Source organism: Manis javanica, chromosome 10, assembly GCF_040802235.1.
Source record: "Manis javanica isolate MJ-LG chromosome 10, MJ_LKY, whole genome shotgun sequence".
Taxonomy (NCBI): Eukaryota; Metazoa; Chordata; class Mammalia; order Pholidota; family Manidae; genus Manis; species Manis javanica.
The window spans coordinates 99,022,394-99,041,009 of record NC_133165.1 but is presented as its reverse complement, the minus strand read 5'-3'; the positions used below and the strand labels follow the sequence as shown (position 1 = coordinate 99,041,009).

At 36.4% G+C, this 18,616-nt stretch overlaps 1 protein-coding gene and 1 long non-coding RNA gene across 15 annotated transcripts in view; one reads left to right on the top strand and one right to left on the bottom strand.

Moving 5' to 3' along the window:
- The window catches only part of LOC140843628 (uncharacterized), a 28,410-nt gene extending 11,639 nt beyond the window's left edge, over window positions 1-16,771 (bottom strand). The window contains exons 1-2 of the long non-coding RNA XR_012121533.1: window positions 16,337-16,771; window positions 15,623-15,746 (exon numbers count right to left, since the gene is read on the bottom strand). This is a non-coding gene — a long non-coding RNA (uncharacterized lncRNA). The remainder of the gene's footprint in view (window positions 1-15,622; window positions 15,747-16,336) is intronic.
- Window positions 1-18,616, top strand: part of ANKS1B (ankyrin repeat and sterile alpha motif domain containing 1B) — a 995,298-nt gene that overhangs the window by 358,039 nt on the left and 618,643 nt on the right. For all 14 annotated transcript variants that reach the window (XM_073213673.1, XM_073213674.1, XM_073213669.1 and 11 more), the window contains exon 10: window positions 11,753-11,918. In XM_073213673.1, coding sequence (XP_073069774.1) covers window positions 11,753-11,918 — 166 coding nt within the window. The remainder of the gene's footprint in view (window positions 1-11,752; window positions 11,919-18,616) is intronic.

Genomic DNA, 18,616 nt, shown 5'->3' with positions numbered 1-18,616 from the left:
CTTTGTCTTCCCAGTATCTAAGTTAAATCTCAAGTTTTTTTCCTAACATCTGACTTGGTTTATCTCCTGTCTTCCCTATACCTACTTGTGAAGCCTATTTACTTATTTATAACTAATATTTATAAATAATTTATAAATAAATATTGAAAAATTGAATATTTGAATATTTAATGCTTTAGTTCACTTATTGTTCAGTATTTACCCATTTTTCTAAGGATTTGTTTTTTGTCTCTTTCCAAAAAAGAGTATGAGACTTTGGACTTCTCTCATTGCAAAGAAATCGTTTTCATATCAATAATCTTGGTTACTTTCTTTTCTTTCTCTTTTCCTCTCTATTTTAGACTAATAATAATTAGTCATTCTAGACAATTCACTCCTTAGTCTTTTTGTCCCAAAGTTGTTTCATACAGTGCAGTTTTTCTCTTGGTCATCTTGTTATTGGCGAAATATGTTCTATTTCTTTTGACTTCTTATGTCGACTGTCTAGGTCTTTTATTGAGGATTCGTAATAACTGATTCCTATTTAGTTTTGCTTGGCATTTGGTTTGTTTTCAGTTGCACTTGTGTGATTTTTGGAGTTTCACCAACTTCAGTTTCACCTGGGGCATGCAAATTTCTACATAATAGTACTAGAAATAAAAAAATCAAAGTTCATTTATATTTGAAATGGTATCAGCACCTTCCTCAGGTGGTATTTAGATCCAAGGATTTTTTTTTTTGAAAATAACATGTGTGCACAGTTAAAAAAAATCAAACTAAAGAAAATATGGTCTTATACCCCAGGGTTGATCACCAAGTTTTAATCATTCAAAATATATGCATTTATAATTTTTGTGCCTACTTTCTTTTTGTATAGATATAAACATGCATTATAAACTGTTCTTTCCTTTGTTTTAGTTCATCCTGTCAGTCCCTGCATATTTATCTCATTTTTTTGAATGGCTGAATAGTAATAATGGCTACATTATTAAGATGTGAGCACTTAGGCACTACACTAAGCACTTTATAAGTTCATTTCACTTTATAGCATATTTATTTCATTAATTTTATTACTTCATTCACAACCAGCAACAACTCTTTTAAGTAGATACTATTCATAGTCTAATGTTGCAGATGAGGAAACAGACTTTGTCTAGCAACTTTGCTAAAAGAATTTGGATTCTGGCTCCAAACTCTTTAGGATTCAGTGTTTTCCAGGTATATTTCACCACCCATTTGCATCAGTACTCCCTGGGAAACTTGTCAAAGTATAGATCTCCCGGCTCACTGTTAGGGATTCTGATTTAGTAAAAGTCTGGGGGAGAGTCACAATTCTGAATAATTAACAGATGATGAAAGTAGATTTTATGTAGTCTAAAATCTGTGGACCTCTGCATTATATTACATTTCCTTCTCATATGGATGATATTTATTAAATAGTCTCTTAATGATGAATCTAAAAATAATTTCCAGTCCTTTAATATTATAAACAATATTTCAGTACACATGATTATATGTATGTTTTTTATTTGTGAGCTTAATTGTAGGAAAGATTTCTAGATGTAGAATTCCTGGGTCAAAGAGTATATACATTTAAAATTTGAATATACTTTAGGGAGTTTTACCAAAAACAGAGATAATCCTTTTTTCCTTGCTAGTCCCTAATTATTAGTTACAGTTGACCCCTGAACAATGTGGAGGCTAGGGGCGCTGACCCTCTACACAGTTGAAAACCTGTGTATCCCCCAAAACTTTACTAACAGCCTACTGCAGACCAGAAGCCTTACCAACAACATAAACAGTCAATTAATACATATTTTTTATGTTATATCTATTATATACTTACAATAAAGCAAGCTAGAGAAAAGAAAATGTGTTCAAATTGTCACAAATCTCCAAAAATTTTCCAACATGTTTATTGAAAAAAATTCACGTCTAAGTAAATTCATGCAGTCAAACCCATGTTGTACAAGGCCAACTATATTTTTTCCAAGGAGTAAAAATTTTAGAATACTAGAAGAGCTTAACTGAAAGCTTTCTTCACCAATTCCATTTATTTATTTTTCATCCTGTATTAGTTTGCAAGAGCTGCCGTAGCAAAGTACCACAAACTGCTTGGCTTAAACAATAGAAGTTTATTGTCTTGCAGTTCTGGAAACTAGACATTCAAAATCAAGGTGCCATTATCACTGGTTCTTCTAAGGGCTGCGAGAGTCTGTTTCATGTCTTTCTCCTAGTTTCTGGCAGTTTGCTGGCAATTCCGTGGCTTTTGTGGCAGCATAACAGCCTTCACACGGTGTTTTCTCTGTGTACGTGTATTTCTCTTCCTTAGAGGGACACCACCCTAACGACTTTGTCTTAACTAATTACATCTGCAACAACCTTACTAACAAATAAGATCCCATCCTGAGGGGATGGGTGTTAGGACTTTGATGCATGAATTTTAGGGAGACACGACATATAACACACCCAAAGGAACATTCCTAGGTAGGACCCGCATTGATTTCTCAGCACTCTGCTGGTGACGTGTCGGCTGTAGTTTCAAATGTTTACTTGGCACCTCCAACTTTGAGCTGGCTGATCAAGAAAGGCTTACCTAAGAATCAAGCTCTGTGGACATTAATTAGTGGTACTTTCTACAGGGGAACAATATCCTGGCATCCATTTACAACTTAGATTGCTATTGGTAAGATCTTATTATAACTTCTCAGTCATGAGAGAGGTTTCATAATAAGCAGCCTTCTCTCTACATGCCCCCCATACCCACCTCACGCACATATTTCATTATTTAACAGAAACATTAAAAGTATCAAGTACACATAACTTGTTAGTAAGAGTGATAATTATGCAGTGCATGTATGTAGTGCACTGTGGCACCACACTCAAGGAATAATAATGGCCGTTTGTCAATCCCATCTGTTCCCAGGTGAAGAAAGAAATTTTGAATAGGGCAAAAGTCCAAAAGTTGATGCTATCTAAAGATCTGCTTTCTAAAGGTCACCTGGAACAATTGACAAATTAGTCTGAAAGAGGTTTATACCTAAATTCACACTTTGGTTAATGGTACCCATTCTTCAAACTCTCACTGACCCTGTGTATTAATTACAGCAATTTGATCAAGGATGGTGTGTCATGTGTTACTTTAATTTATGTATATTTAATTATAAGTGAGATTAAGCATCTTTTCATATAAGAAATTTCTAGCTATTTTCATCAACTGCTCCCATCCTTTGCACACTTTTTCCTGTAGGTTGAAGGCCTCTTTCATCTCTATTTGTAATTCTCTTTATATAATAAAGATACTAACTCTTTGTCTTATGTGTCAGAGAAGTTCCCTACATCTGTCATTTGTCTCTTGTTTTTTACATTTTAGTGACTTACTAGAAATTTAATATTTATATGTACTCAAATTCTTCAGTCTTTTTCTTTACAGCTCTGATTAAGGTTCTGGGTATAGCTCTTGGTCAAAGGTCATTCCTATTTTAAGACTGTTATTACAAGTGTATTCACTTATTATTTAAATTCTAATCTGGAATTTATTTTGGTATTAGGAATGAATATTAATCCAGCTTTACTATTTAATTCCAAATGACTAGTCACTTACCTCATTGACACTTATTATATAACCCATTGTTTTCCTCCTGATTTGAAATACCACCTTCATAATATAATACATTTTTACAAGCATTGGAAGTTCATTTTTTAAAATTATCTCTTCTATTGCCTTTCAGTTATTGCACCAGAACTATTTATAATTTATTTAAATATCTGATAAAGGCTGATCTCCACCCCCTCCATTACTTTTCTCTTTTCAAATTGATACCTGGTTAGTGTCACTTATTTTTCCAATTCAATTTAGGATTACTTGTCAAGATCCAAGATGGAGTGGGAGAGAAACTCTATTACAATACTACTACGCCACATTTAAGACTAAGCACAAGTAAAAGAATCATTATCTTTAAAAAAGAATCTTTAAAATGACACTTCCCTCCTTCACTTATAATGACCATTGTGATTATATTGGGTAATCTAGGATAATGAGTCATATCATATATAACAAGGTGTATTTTTCAACTAGAGTCCAATTTTAAGGCCCCTCTCTCAGCCTTTAAAGGTTTTGTTGCCCCCCTATGTGATGCCTTCTGATATTATTGTATTAGTTTCCTATTTCTGCGATAACCAATTACCACAAACTTAAGGGCTTAAAAAAATACAAATGTATTACTTTACAGATGTAGAAGTCCAAAATGGGTTCCGCCGGGCTAAATTCAAGATGTCAGTAGGACTTCATTCCTTTCTGGACCCTCTAGGGGAGAATCTATTTTCTTGCCTTTTTTAGCTTCTCTGAACTGCGCTCATTCATTGGCTGATGGCTTCCACCTTCAAAGCGCAATGGCCAGTCCAGTGTCACATTGCCTCACTCTGACACTTCCATCCTTCATTTATAATGACCATTATGATTACCTTGGATAATCTAGGATAATCTCCCCATCTCAACACCTTTAATTTAATCACAGCTGCAAAATCCCTTTTGCATGTCACATAATCTGTTCACAGGTTCCAGGGATGAGGATGTGGACATTTCGGCGAGACCATTATTCTGACTCCTGTTAGTGTCAGTGCTATCTTCCTAGGGCTGTCCTGCTGTCACTCATTTTTCCTTCCCACCCAAAGCCTTTCATTATTTTCTTACTTTCATTACTATTAATGTTATAGTAATTTTTTATGTTTTAGTCCTTCATATTTGTTATAGTCCTTCATATTTGAATATCATTATAAATCTTTAGGGAATACTTTTCTTGATATTGTGAAAGATGTCAGATCAGTAAGACCACTACTGAAAGCTTCATCTACTTGGAGTCCTTTGGGATCGTGAGCAATCTTTAACTTCGAAACAGCCATAAATCCACACTTGTATTCGTTTTCCTGTTGTCGAAAAAGGATTCAGGGAGCAGAGAAAGTATGCAAGAAGCTTATATTGTGTTAGTTCAAAATACTGTGCTAACCACAATACTTCTATGCCCATTGTCTTATTTACCTGGAAAGTTAAAACTCATCTAAGTCAAATCACCATCTTCTATTCTCAGGAGATGCCTTGTGTTGATTAGACTAGGCTTGAAGACTTCCAGCGGCAGAGGACTTGCTACCTGCTAAGCAGCCCATTTCATAGGGGGAAGCTCTTCTTGAGCTGAAATCTGGGTCCTTGTTACCATCTCTCTGTCAGCACTATTTCTACCCCCTTGGAGATGGAGAGCAATTCTCATCATTCTTCAACTTTCCAAGTACTCGTGATGCCTGATTCCTTGCACTTTTTCTTCTTTAATCTTTTCTGTGGCTTTGATACTCAAACTTGCCTTACCCATGTCCAGAGAAAACAGTCCATTTGGTCTTTGCATATCTTCAAATATAGACCCCAGTGTCAAGCCGAGCACACCAAGTGTGGTCTCTCTGCAGTATTGGACAAGTGGCTTCGGTTTCTCTCATGTGGTTAAGAATTAAGTGAAGAGGCTTGTTCACAGAGCTGCTCTGTCAAAGTAGTGTAGTCGCCTTATTTCTGATGAAAATATACATCATTGGTACTTTTGAGAAACAACTGTGCCCATACCTGGGTCCTCGGTTGTTGCTAAGGTTTTTCCCAAGTCACAAGAGCAAGTATTCTTCAGTCCATTTGATGAATAAAATCTTGTACTACCTTACAAAGGATGGTCAACATAATACAGTTAGCCTGTCTTTTATGAAAGACTGTATCAGATCATTCCCAATTCTAGTTAGCACAGAGAAAGAGAGGGCTATCACATTCTCTAGGCTAAATATCATACATGTATTAAATGAGCCAATACCACATTATTTCTGGTGTGTATTCCAACTAGAGTGTATTACACTCTTACTCATCCTGGCAGGTTTAACTCCTAATTCTGTTTTCATGGCATTGCTAATCTGTATACCCCCATGCTGAATTTTTAGAACCCATTTCTGTGCTCAACTATAGGACCTTATATTTCAATTACTAATATACTGTGACTTGTTAGGTTGAGCCTACCACTGATGATTTTAAACTTTTCTAGGAGCACAGTGTAAACAACATGTGAAAGCATATATGTAAATATTTTACTAAGAATGTCTATTTTTCTTGGGGCGGGGGCAGGGGAGGCATAATGTTCTATTAATTTGCTCCATGCTTTCAGTATGTATCTTCTTGAAGAAGTACTATTTGGTCGACTTACTGCACAATCAAGTATATAGGAGGTAGGACGAAGCTAAGGAACTGTGGGCATGGAAACTAGGCGTTCCCTCAGGAACTGTGAAGTTTGTTGTTCAGGGCCTTACAGACCTGTTTCAGATTCAGGCACAGGGTACAACTAGTCTCTCAGAAGAAAGCTGGCAAAGACCAAGGCAGAGAATTCAGTCTTAGACATGTTAATAATATGAAAAGTCAACACAGAAACAAGGCTGGGATCCTAGAACCAGGCATTAAAATAAAGATAGAGGCTAAATATCAAGAAAAAGCAAAATCTGCTAATCAAATTGGAGCCCAATTTTGATAGACTAGGTACAATGGAGCCTTGAAAATGAGTCACAGATTGTTGGGCCACAGTTCCTTTAATCCCTCTGGCCCTTACCAGGATTGGCCATCAGAAGAATGTTGGCAATCAACCTGTATTAAAATCCAAGTTTTCTGCTGTAAGAAAGAGGGCTTGCAAAGGCTGGGAAGTTGGCAGGGCTAGATACTACCTGATAGTACACGGAGTTCCTTCTTTCTCTTATCTGGCAATAAAGATCTTGCCATAGTCCTTTTTATCTGTGATACAATAGCATGAACACTAGATTTGCTGTCACAAGACCTAGGCTGGAGTTCTGAAACTTCCATTAACTGTGCTTAATATTGAACAAGTCACTTAATAATTCCAAGCCTTAGTTTGTGGATAGAGACAATGGTAACATTGATAGGATTGTTGTGAGGGCTAAATAAGAATCATCTGAGTAAATGAAATGCTGTCCACTTTGCAGATTATAAAACACTTCACACATAAAAGTTGATATTCTTACAGTGATTTGACTTTGACAGTTTTGGTGTGACATTGTTTCAGACATGATTCCACACATGTTTATTAAGCACATACTATGTGAATAAGATGGTTCTGGCCTTTGCCTTTATGGTTCTTTACTTCTCGTGGAGGATGCAGGCTTCAAAATACTAACAGAAATATTAATTATTTTATGTGTTCATTTCTTAGCATATGTTCATAGAGCTCTACCATGAACATGGCACTTTGGTAGGTGGTAGGCAAGCATATCTTTAGACTTTAATCTCATTTATTTTGTAGATTAATGGGACTATGTCTAATCTTTGGCTTATTCTTCCAGATCTTGTAAATTTAATGAGCTTACTATCTGGATCATTAATGAATTTAATGAAATCATTCAGCATGGAAATTCTGAGATATGAGAGACCATATTAAGTGTTTAAAAAGAGCCAACATATACTGTAACTAGAGTACTTTATGATTCTCTCATCAAAGTTATGATAAAAGGAAATGAGTTTATTTGACATTACTTATTCTTAGTAACTTCATGCCTATGTTAGAAAGTGAATTAATTGGAAGAGGAGCAGCCCTGGAGGCAAGCAGACTAGTTTGGAAGTTGTTTTAGCAGTTCAAGATTTGATGGTGATCTGGAGTGGGGTGGTTGCAACGGTGAAGAGAATGAATGTGTTTGGATGCAATTTAATAATGAACCATGGGACCCAGGAATTCACTGGACATGACACTGAGGAAGAATGAGAATTGAAGAATAGCCTCCTAGTCATTTGAGTGGCTGGTCTGTGGAAGTAAGGTTTACTGACAGGAATCAAAGGAGAGGGAATGATTGAGGAGAAGTTGGCAAAATGTTTAAAGTTATTTTTTTTTTAAATAGGGTAATCATGAATGTTTTGACAAAGATGAATATGAAGAAAGACTTATTGTACCAGATAGTAGATTAATTTGAAGGCTTCAATAATCAAAACAGTGTGATTCTGGTACTAGAATAGACTGACATATGGAACCAATTAGAAAGCCCAGAAACAGTTTCAGTTATATGTAAGCATATGGTACATACCTATTGTCACAGGAATTCTATTTCAAAGGGAATAGTTGACATGTAAACAAAGATGTATGCACACCAGTATTCACTTAAAAGCAAGACATTAATATTTCAATCTGTTAGAATTAACTAAATAATGACCATGCATATATTGGGACCTAAACTTAAATTTATCATATAGACATATATATGTAATTGAAACTTGTTCACAGTGCATTTTTTAGAGGTAAATATCAGATTAGAAAACATTACATATAATATTTTACGTATTTATATGTAATACTTTAATATAAAATTTATAGAAAATCCCTTGACCCTTCATCCCACTTTGGGTGGGAAAATGCAATGCCTTCCTCAAGATTTCTATGGCATATACAAAGTATCCAGTCTTAGTTCTTATGATCACTTCCTATTGCAAATTCCTGTTTTTAAGGAACTCTTGATTTCACTCTCTTTTCTTGTGTCTATTCCTGAGTCTCTGTGCTATGACTACTGGAATAGGTAACATGCCCTGGTCAGTTGTAACAAGAGACTTTGTTCAGGAATATTCATAGCAATATTGTTCTTAACAAAACACCTGAAAAATGCTTAGAAGTCCACTAGCAGGAGAATCTGTAAATGAATTATGATATATCTATACAGTGAACCTCTGTACCACTTTGAAAATACATGAAACTCAGAAACATAATATTGATTGAAAAAAGTCATAGAAATTGAATAACACCATGTTATATTATACTTAAGAGGTTTAAGAGCATATTGTATGAAAAAATGTATTCTTTGTTGATACATATATGTATGTATATATAGGATTTAGCCCTGGTTGGGAAGGGAGGAGGAGGGATTGGCAAGGGGAATATAGGTGGGAGGAGGTGGCTTTCAATAGTCATGTTCCATTTCTTAAATTGAGAAGAGACATGGATCGATTTTATTATTTTATTATCTCACCTATCTATCCTCTATTATCCACCTATCACTTGATCTTAAGCTATTTGATCTTAGGAGAAATTTTCAATTGTTTTGTTGAATGCCTCTCCTTTTTTTGACAATATGAAATATTTACCAAAGCAAAGTTTCTCTGTCTTTGTTTCACCATCTCCTTCCTTTCGGACACTCACTTTCCATAAGTAAACTATGTATGATGGACATCTCCAGTGAGAAATAATGGCCCTCCCTTAGGAAGTAAAAGAGCGTGCACTTCATGGTTGTTTAAAATATTTTGTCTCTCCTTTGCACACACCCACATGTCCACACACACCTTTACAGAGGGAAGCAGTTTGGGAGGATATACATCAAAATGTCACTATTAGTTATCTGGGCATGTTGGGTTTCTGTGTGATTATTTTCCCTCTTTTTCTTTATATTTTCTAATATTCCTCTAAGAAACATATATACTTCCTTATTAAAGGGGAAAACAAACTAATCCTGTGTGGTTACATTTCAGAGTATTTTTCAAGGTCTTTAAAATCCTCATAACTATACACACAGTAAAATTCCAACTTAATCAAATCAATGAAGAATGGATTGTCCTGGTTAACATTAGGATGAACTGGCAAGACTTTAAGTGAGGGGCTCTTTACAATCATATTGTGGTAATCTCAGTATTTTCACTTCTGACATGCAAAGTATTTTCACTTCTGACAGTAACAATAATCAAACTGAAAGCAAAGTAATTGACATCTTTGAAAAGCATAATCATTTCCCTAATTGGTAGTCAGATTTGTTGAAAGGGCATTAGGATTATTTAGTTGATCAGCAAATATTTATTGAGCACCTACTATGTGGCAGGACCTGTATTATTCTGGGGATAGAGTGGTAAACAAGACAAATTCCCGCCTTCATGGAGTTTACAGTCCTCTGGTATCTTCACTGTACAATGTGTTTTGTACATAATTTTATCAATGGACAGGCCTGCTGAAAGATTTCCAGTCATGAGGGGTTCCTTCTGTTGCTTTCTAGTGCTGTTTTTTAGCTAATTGTTATATTAGTACATTTTGATTTTAAATAGATGAGCAATGTTACTGATTCATGGAGATTGTTTTGTGTAAGGACCCAAATTCGCCTTCCTTGACTTACCAACATTGATCTTTGTTCTGCCTTTAAGAACTTTAGAATAAATCTACCACAGCAGCTTCTCCCCTTGCCCACTTTGTGGAAGAGCTCTTGAGGGATAGCCTTTCAAATATGCAGAGAAGACCGTCATGCTGCTGTACGGCTTCTCCAGGAGAGAACACAGCGGCTCCTCATCAGTTCTTCTGTGACATGGTTTTTAAATCATATACCAGCCTGATTGCTTTCCTCTGGACCCTTTCTACTTTGTCGCCCTTTGTTGTTAAAAATAAATTACTCCCAATTTCCTGCTTTCAATAGAGTAGAGTGACATAATTGACTCTCTGATGTGTGAGGTCTGGTATGGTCTGAAAGCAATTACACTGACCTTGACTACTTATTCTACAGTACTGTAAATACCATTGTAGAAAAAACAGGAGCTTGTACTAAATCTTCACCAACCCTTGGAAATATCCTGGAAGATTTTTTGACAATGAGTTTATTTTGTTCTTGTTTGTCTTTTTCTTTCTACAGTGAATTATGCTTTATAAAGATAACAAATATCAAAAACAAAAACATGATTAATTGTGAAGTTTATCATGCAGATAATCTGTTTTTCTTCTCTAGTAAACTGTAAACTTTCTGGGGGCAAGGATTATGTTTTATTAGTTTAAAAAAATCTCCAGCACTTAGCAAAGTCTTATATATGATAGATGTCCAATAAATATTTGATGAACAGATAATGCCTTGTATAAGAAATTAAGATCCTGTAAAATAAAATTGATTTCAATTTTTAGAATATATTGAAGAATCTATAATATAGAATTGGAATTTAATTTTATACTAATGTGAAAAGAATAACCTTAGTATATTAGTTAACAGTATTCACAAAGAAAAATACTTGTGTGTTATGTGGGAATGCTTTTACCTCCAAATGACAGAAAACCCAGTCAGTAATGGCTCATACAATAAGGACTTTCTTATTTACTTAAGAAATCTGAAGAAAGTGGTCCTGGGGCTATTTGAGTAGCTCTATGACATCATCAAGGTCCCAGGCTCTTTCTGTTGCCTTTCTTGACCTGTTATCTTCTTGATCTTAGGCTATTGCCTTATGGTCACAACATGCCTGCCCTAGCTCCAAACATCAAAACTGCATCAAGAGAGAGGAACCTGAAGATGGCCAAGGTTCTGAAAGATCCTCTTTGCAGGTCTTTTTACCTGGGGAAAAATATGTTTTTCCAGAATCCTCATGCAAACTTCTTATATTTAACTGGCCAAAATTGAGTCATATAGCTAGTTGGAGGAAGCAGGTAAAGGAGTAGAGTCTTGAGAATGACTGTGGAATAGTGCAACATCGGTTTGTGTCATAACTAGAAAATAGACATCTATTAGAAAAAGAGGTCATGAACTTTACCAGTTCAGTGATAAATTCAGGGAAACGAAATTGTAAGGATCCTTCCAAAAAGATCACTGATAATCCTGAGATTACATGACTGTATGACTTGATTCAAACACATGAATCATCACCTGTCAGTCACTTTTGGAAGAACTGATGAACCTTATTATTTTTTTCTAGTTTTTATAAATTAAACAGGCTGTATCTTTGTCACAAAGCTATTTTTATTTTTCTCCTTCCTTTCAGGAGTCCTATCCAAAGAAGAGGAATTACACTATGGAAATCGTACCATCTGCTTCTCTGGATACATTTCCTTCAGAAAATGAGAACTTTCTATGTGATCTCTCGGACACAACAGTTACAAAAAAACCGTGCTCCTTAGAAATTGCAAGAGTCCCTTCCCCAAGAACTGGTAATATTTCTTACAGTTTGGCCAACTTAATTGCATGCTTGTATATGTAAAGATGTATCATCAATATTTTGATTTCCTACAATCTTTTAAAAATGAAAGTGCCCCAGTATAGTCACAATAATCATTTTTTTTTGCATTTTGTAGTGAGACCAGGTAAGTCAGAGGGTTTTTGATGTGAAGGCTCTTAACTTTCTGACAAAAGCCCTCCTGGGAGCAGTACACTCTGGAACATTTTCAGAGCAAAACTCATCTAAGTTATATACAAAGCTTTGGGTCCTTGAGAACTTCATAGCAGTTTTGGTAGCAAGAATCTTCTAATGTACATTTCTGTATCCGATTTTTTTCAGGTTCTCACAAATGTACTCAGCTACTTTTTATATTTTATATATTTTATGGTATTTTCAGATCCGTTGTTTTATTTATTTGCACTATAAACTAGTGAACAAGGCAAGCAAATATTATGCCCATTTTTCTGATAAGGAGATTAGAGCTAAGTGTTTTATTTGAGATCAGTACATGGTGGAGCCTTTGCTTGAACATGAGCGTTTGACTACCATCATGTTTGCTTTCTGTTATTTCATCACTACCTCTAATAAAGAGTGAAGCCTAGTTACATGAAAGTGAATGAGGGAGGGAAGTCTCAAGTGGATGGTCAACATAAACAGTGCTGCAAAGGAACTGCAAGAGAGACTCTGAAGAGAGGCCTTTTTGGTTTGACAATTCTATTTCTGCTTATTTTTGAAAAGTAAGTTTGAGAAGTGATGCAATGACACCAGATTTCTGAGAATTAGCAGTGTGTGTTTAGGAAATCAGAGTGGACAATACAAATTACCCTTTCAATAAGATCAAAAGAAGAGATAAGATGGTAACAGGAGAAGAGAGAGGTACAAGGGAGAAATAGCTGATTTTAGGATATGCAAGCCTTGGTGAAGTTTAGAGGTTGGAGGAATTTACTGGTAGAGACCAAAAGGCTGAAGATAAAGAATAAGAAGGAGAACAGAATGGGTGGAAGTTAAGACTGAGCTAGTCTAAGAAAACACAGACATTGCTTCCACCAGAGAGAAGAGAGACTAGAGCAATTCTGAAATATGTATTTCCAAATGGACAATTTCTGGGTTAATTTAAAAGGTCATTGTCTCAAAAGAAGGGCTAGATATTTTGAACAAGATTTAAAATAAAATTCACATGTGAGGATTCAATAAGATTATGTACCTAAGACAAAAAAAATTCAGAAATGCTATTTTAGGTAAGGGAATTTTATAGAAGTGAACAAATGGGTTTTTGAGCAGCACTGAGGCAAAGGTGTTGAATAATTCATAAGCATGCTGACGAGGGTTTTAGGATGCAGTGAGAACCTAACAATGAAAGAGTGAATATTTATTGAGTACCTACTATGTGCCAGGTATTATTCTTACTGCTTTATATACATTGTTTTATATAATTCCCACAATGCTGTGAGATATTATCATTATTCCCATTTTACAGATGAAGAAACTGTGGCACTGAAATACTAGGTAACTTTCCATAGTCATATGTTAATAAGAGGTGGATCTGGGACTTGAACTTTGGTTGGCCAACTTGTGTACTTAAGTACTCCATTATACTTTCAACCTATATTAGGGGATGAATACAGTAGAAATTGCAAATACTGAAACCCCCAAGAAATATGGAGGTATGACTGGAAGTCCACATCTGATAGCAATAAAATCAGAGAAAGAATGTTATAATAGGATAGCATAATCTTCACAGTAGGACAGATTTTGGATGAAGGCAGAATAGTGAATGATCAAAAGTAGTCATACAGAGTGAAGACAATGCTGACCCCATGGGAGTTGATAAATATGAAAACTCTGCCACAGGAAAGGTAAATGGGAAATAGTGGGAGATCACGGAGAAAGTTCATTTAACTTAGGAAAATGGAGGGCATGTATGTATGAAATTGTAAAAGAGTTTTAATTATGGCACAAGGGATGTGGGTGTGCCAGGGATGGTGGAGGCAGGAATGAAAGAGCTGAAGAAGACACGAGTTTGTTCACTAAGCAGCGAAAAACTAGTTCAGTTACTTCACGTCCAAGCAGTTCTCTGCCTGCTGAGGAAACAGGAATGATGAAGGCGTGGACCCAGGTAACAAGGCTGACTAGGCATAGAACTCTCTTGCTGAAAATAAGCAGACCTGCTGGATAAAAATACGGAAACGAAAAAATGTCTTTAAAGCATCAAAAAAGTGACAGGAAATTTATATAAATCGAATAACATTTAAATTAGCAACTCTTTTTTGTCAGCAGGCTAATAAGAAATAATCAGGCCAAAACCCTGGTGAGGGTGGGAAGCCAGTTGAGCACTAATGCCACTTTTGTTATGAGGGAATTTTCTGAACCTCCTATTGAACTTTGGTGCTCAAGACCTCTGTGACTATGTACAGAAAAGATCCCTGTGCCTGTCTGGTATGAAGCTCTAATAGGAAATTCTTCCTCCACACAGCTGGGACTCCAGGGACTACACCCTCATAGAAATCAGAAATAATCCTTCCCCATAACACCCACCCCAAGGAAAGATGATGTGTTGTGAGCAGAACCAGGAATGGAAATTCCTGAGGAGTTGTTACCACAAACTGGTCCTCACACCATTTGCACCTAAAATTTTAATCAACTAGATGGTCTCCAAAAAAATGTCAATCTGTGGAGGTAGTTTACATATCCTCAGGCATCAAGCAGAAGCAAATGTAATCCCTCTAGAGAGGAATGTATTCTCTTCCTAGGCCCCAAATAATTCCTATTTCTAAGTAAAATTGGCAGTTTACAATGATCAACACTACAAGGAAAGGAACCCCAAACAGAATTCAACAGAAACAAGAAAGAACAGATCCACACTTGCAAGGACTTCAAATACTGGAATTATCAGGTTACATAATTAGCAAACTAAAACATGACCATGTTGTTATTATAAATAAAGATAAGCTTGAAGATGTTTCAAGAAATGGAAATGAACTAATATATTTGGGAGGAAAAAATAAAACTTAGAGAAATGAAAAAAATTAATAACACACACACACACACACACACACACACACAACTCCAAATTTAAAACTCAGTTGGTGAGTAGAACAAAAGACTAAATTCACCTAAAGAGAGTTTTAGTGAGCTGGAAATTAGGTCAGAAGAAGTTCTTCAGAATATTACATGAAGAGACAAAAATAAAAAATATGAAAGTGAAGCTAAGAGAATTGGAGGATATGCTGAGAAATTCTTACTTGTCTAATCAAAGTTCAGGAAGGAGAGGAGAGAATGGGGCAAAAGTAATATATCTGAAGAGCTAATTTTTCCAGAAAGGCCCAGGCCTGCCCTTGCCCTCACATGGAGGTGGACAAGTGAATAGCTCATTCCAACAGTATATAATAAGTGCAAGGGCAATGTTACATTAAGTGTTTCGGGAGCAGAAAAAAAGGAACATTTAACCATATCTGGGAGCTTAAAGAAGTCTTCATAAAAGTGCTGAATTCTGTGTCAGTTATCTATTACTGTGTAACAGGCCACCCCAAACATACTGACTTACAGGAACATCAGTCATTTATTTTGCTCACAAATCCACAAGGTTGGCAGAGCTCATCTGACAGGGACAGCTTGTCTGTACACCATGGTATGAGTTGGGGCTTCTCAGCTGGACCTTTTTTTATATACCATCACATGCTAAAATGGCTTACTTACATGGCTGGCAAGTTGTTGATGGCTGAGAGCTTGGCTGAGACTATGTTTGGGGACCATTTTTTTTTCTCCAAAGGCTGCCTGGGTTCCCTCATGACATACTGGCTGGATTCTAAGAGTGAGCATCCTGAAAGAATGAGGTGGAAACTGTAACATTTTTGTTATCTAGCCTTAAAATCATAGTTCAACACTTCTACTATAATTCCACGTCCACTCAGATTCAAGGGGTGGGAACGTAGACCCCACTTCTTGGTGGAAGGAGTGGTCAAAGTCATTTTGTAATATTTTGCTGTCATTTTGGGAAAAGACAGTCTGCCACAGTCTGCCCTATAAGCACAATAATTTGTATCCTTTTCCTATGCAAATTGCAGTACTTTCTTCCTTCAGGATTCCCAAACATCAGCCCCTTATAGCATGAGCTACAATCTAGGTGCATAAGTCTCCCTGATGACCTGTGAAGTAAAGAGACAAGTTCTCTGTCTCCTCTCCTAGACACCCAGCATAAAATAGTGGAACAAGCATAGGAAACCACAATTCAAACACACGGAAAACAGGGCACACAGCAGTCACTAGTTTGCGGCAATCCTGAATCTCATCAGGCACAACTCCCTGATTAAGGTCCGGTCCTATTGAATAGAAATTGTTCTTGGCTTTTCTGGGTCATTCTTCTTTTTCCATAAAAAGGAGCCCAGGTTTATTGCTAAGTATCTTTCTCACCTGCTTTCTGTCTGTAAAAGATTAGGGGTTAAAAGGCCTCTTTTCACTTTATACCGTGTGTTCCTTTGAGTTCAAGCTGATACAATCTCTTAAGACTTGTGGACTTTTTGTGTTCCAAATTATATTCCACTCCATTAGACAGAAACTTATATTCCATATAAGCTCTTCTCTACCCTGGGCTCCTTTTAAGACTTCTGTGAAGCAATGTCCTTGAGATGCTTAGAAACTCTGTTACTGAACAGGAAGGATCTAGGAGGCATGCCTCTCAGCGTCTCTCTGGCTTTTAAGCGCAGTGAGTCACCACCTGAGAACTTTGTGACGTCTTAACAAAATGGGTTGAATTGTGCCACCCCCTCTTTGGAATCCTAATCACTACTACCTCAGAATATGACTTTACAGAATTCGGAGTCAGAGATGTTACAGAGGAAATCAATTTAAAATTAGATGGGCCCTAATCCAACATGGCTGGTGTCCTTATAAAAAGGAAGAAATTTGGACACAGAGACAGACCTCAAAGAGGGAAGACAGTGTGAAGAGACGCAAGGAGAAGACTACACTTGTAAGCCAAAGAGAGAGGCCAGGGACAGAGCCTTCCCTCACAGGCTCAGGAGGAACCAGACCACCCCCATGACCCCCCTATGCTGACTGCAGACTTCTAGCCTCCAGAACTGTGAGACAGTAACTTCTGTGGTTTGCCACACCCACTGAGTAATACTTTGTTACAGCAGCCCTAGGAAATGAATGGGACGTAACTGAACACACAAACTCAATACATAGAAAGGAGCGGTGGGTGAGGGTGCCTGGGCCTATGAGGACAGACCTTGTCTAGTCTGCTTATCTCAGAACCTAAGCAGCTTGAGGGTCTCCGTTGTGACTGTCATTGTCATTCATGAGCATAGAGTATGCATTTTCTCAGAAAATCATAGTTAAGTATGCACATTAGTTCCCCTCTGTGGTCTCTTCTGTTTATTAACTAGATGAACTAGTATTAAGTAGATCTCATCCTGACCACAAGAAAAACTTTTATCATATCCTCAATCTTAATTTAAATATGAAAGCAACTTATTAGTAAATTTATATTCAACAAGATTTTACAATTCAACCAGAAAATGAGGGATATTCTTTGCAAAGAGCATTTTACATTTTTCTGATGCATCAATGACTACAGATTTCATATGGAATGAAGAATGATACTGCTCTACCGCTAGGCCTGTTAAATAACAATCAACAGAAGTCCAGTACTTGCTTGGTAAATTTGCCGAGACTAATGTTTATACAATCAATATTGAATCATATTTGTTTCCTTTATTGCATCAAGCAAAGAGCCTTCCATAATCTGGTGGTGACTCAATAGCATAAATGAATGGATAATTAAGTGAGTGAATGAATGAACATTATTTTTAAAAGAAAGATGGCTATGATGGCAGAGAAAGCCCTTATGAAATAGTCAGATGCCTTCAAAGATAATGTTTTTTTATCTGCCTTTCTTTTAATTTTAATCTTCACGGGGGAATTTTTCCATTTTATGGTAACCAGGCAACCTGTTATTTTGAATCACTTAGTACAGGCTTTGCACACCATGGATGCTCAATAAATCCATTTTGATTAATGAGCAATTTACAACAACACCAATGAAGACTGTTTCCAACCTTCTTTGAAGAGAATAGATGATCTCAGATAAAAAGGACACAGTCGATAGTTCCATGCCAGGATAGCGTGGGTCTTGCTTACATCTATTCAATTTGCTAATGTGCTTGCTGGACTGTGCTCAACCTGAAATGAAAATGTCATCTGGTGACTAATCCTCAACACCCCACTACACCTCCCCCATCCTGAAACAGGTAGTAATGTGAGGGTGATTCTGTAACTTATTTATGACAAAATAGTTTTTGAAATGGTGGAACTGCCTTAATTCTAATGCCAAAATTTTGAAATTAAAAGGATTCAGACCGAATTAGGACAAATGTTTATCTTTGCTAAGCAAGTGGGTAGTGTCAACATGATTTCTGTGGGTATGTTTAACTCATTTAAGAGAGCAAACTATTTTTAAGCCCCTTGGAAGCATTCTTTTACATACAAATACTGGCCTTGCTGATAAGAACCATTTTTATCAAACAGCAATTCTTTATTTGGCATTTGCTGTGTGCTCAGTTCTGTCTCAGCCATTTACTAAAGCAGACCTCTGCATGGTAAATTTGTGACCCAGTGTTAGTTTATAGGGGGTGCAAAGAAAGTGAACTGGGGCAGCAGTCCCTGCAGTGAAGTCCTGGTAAATTAACT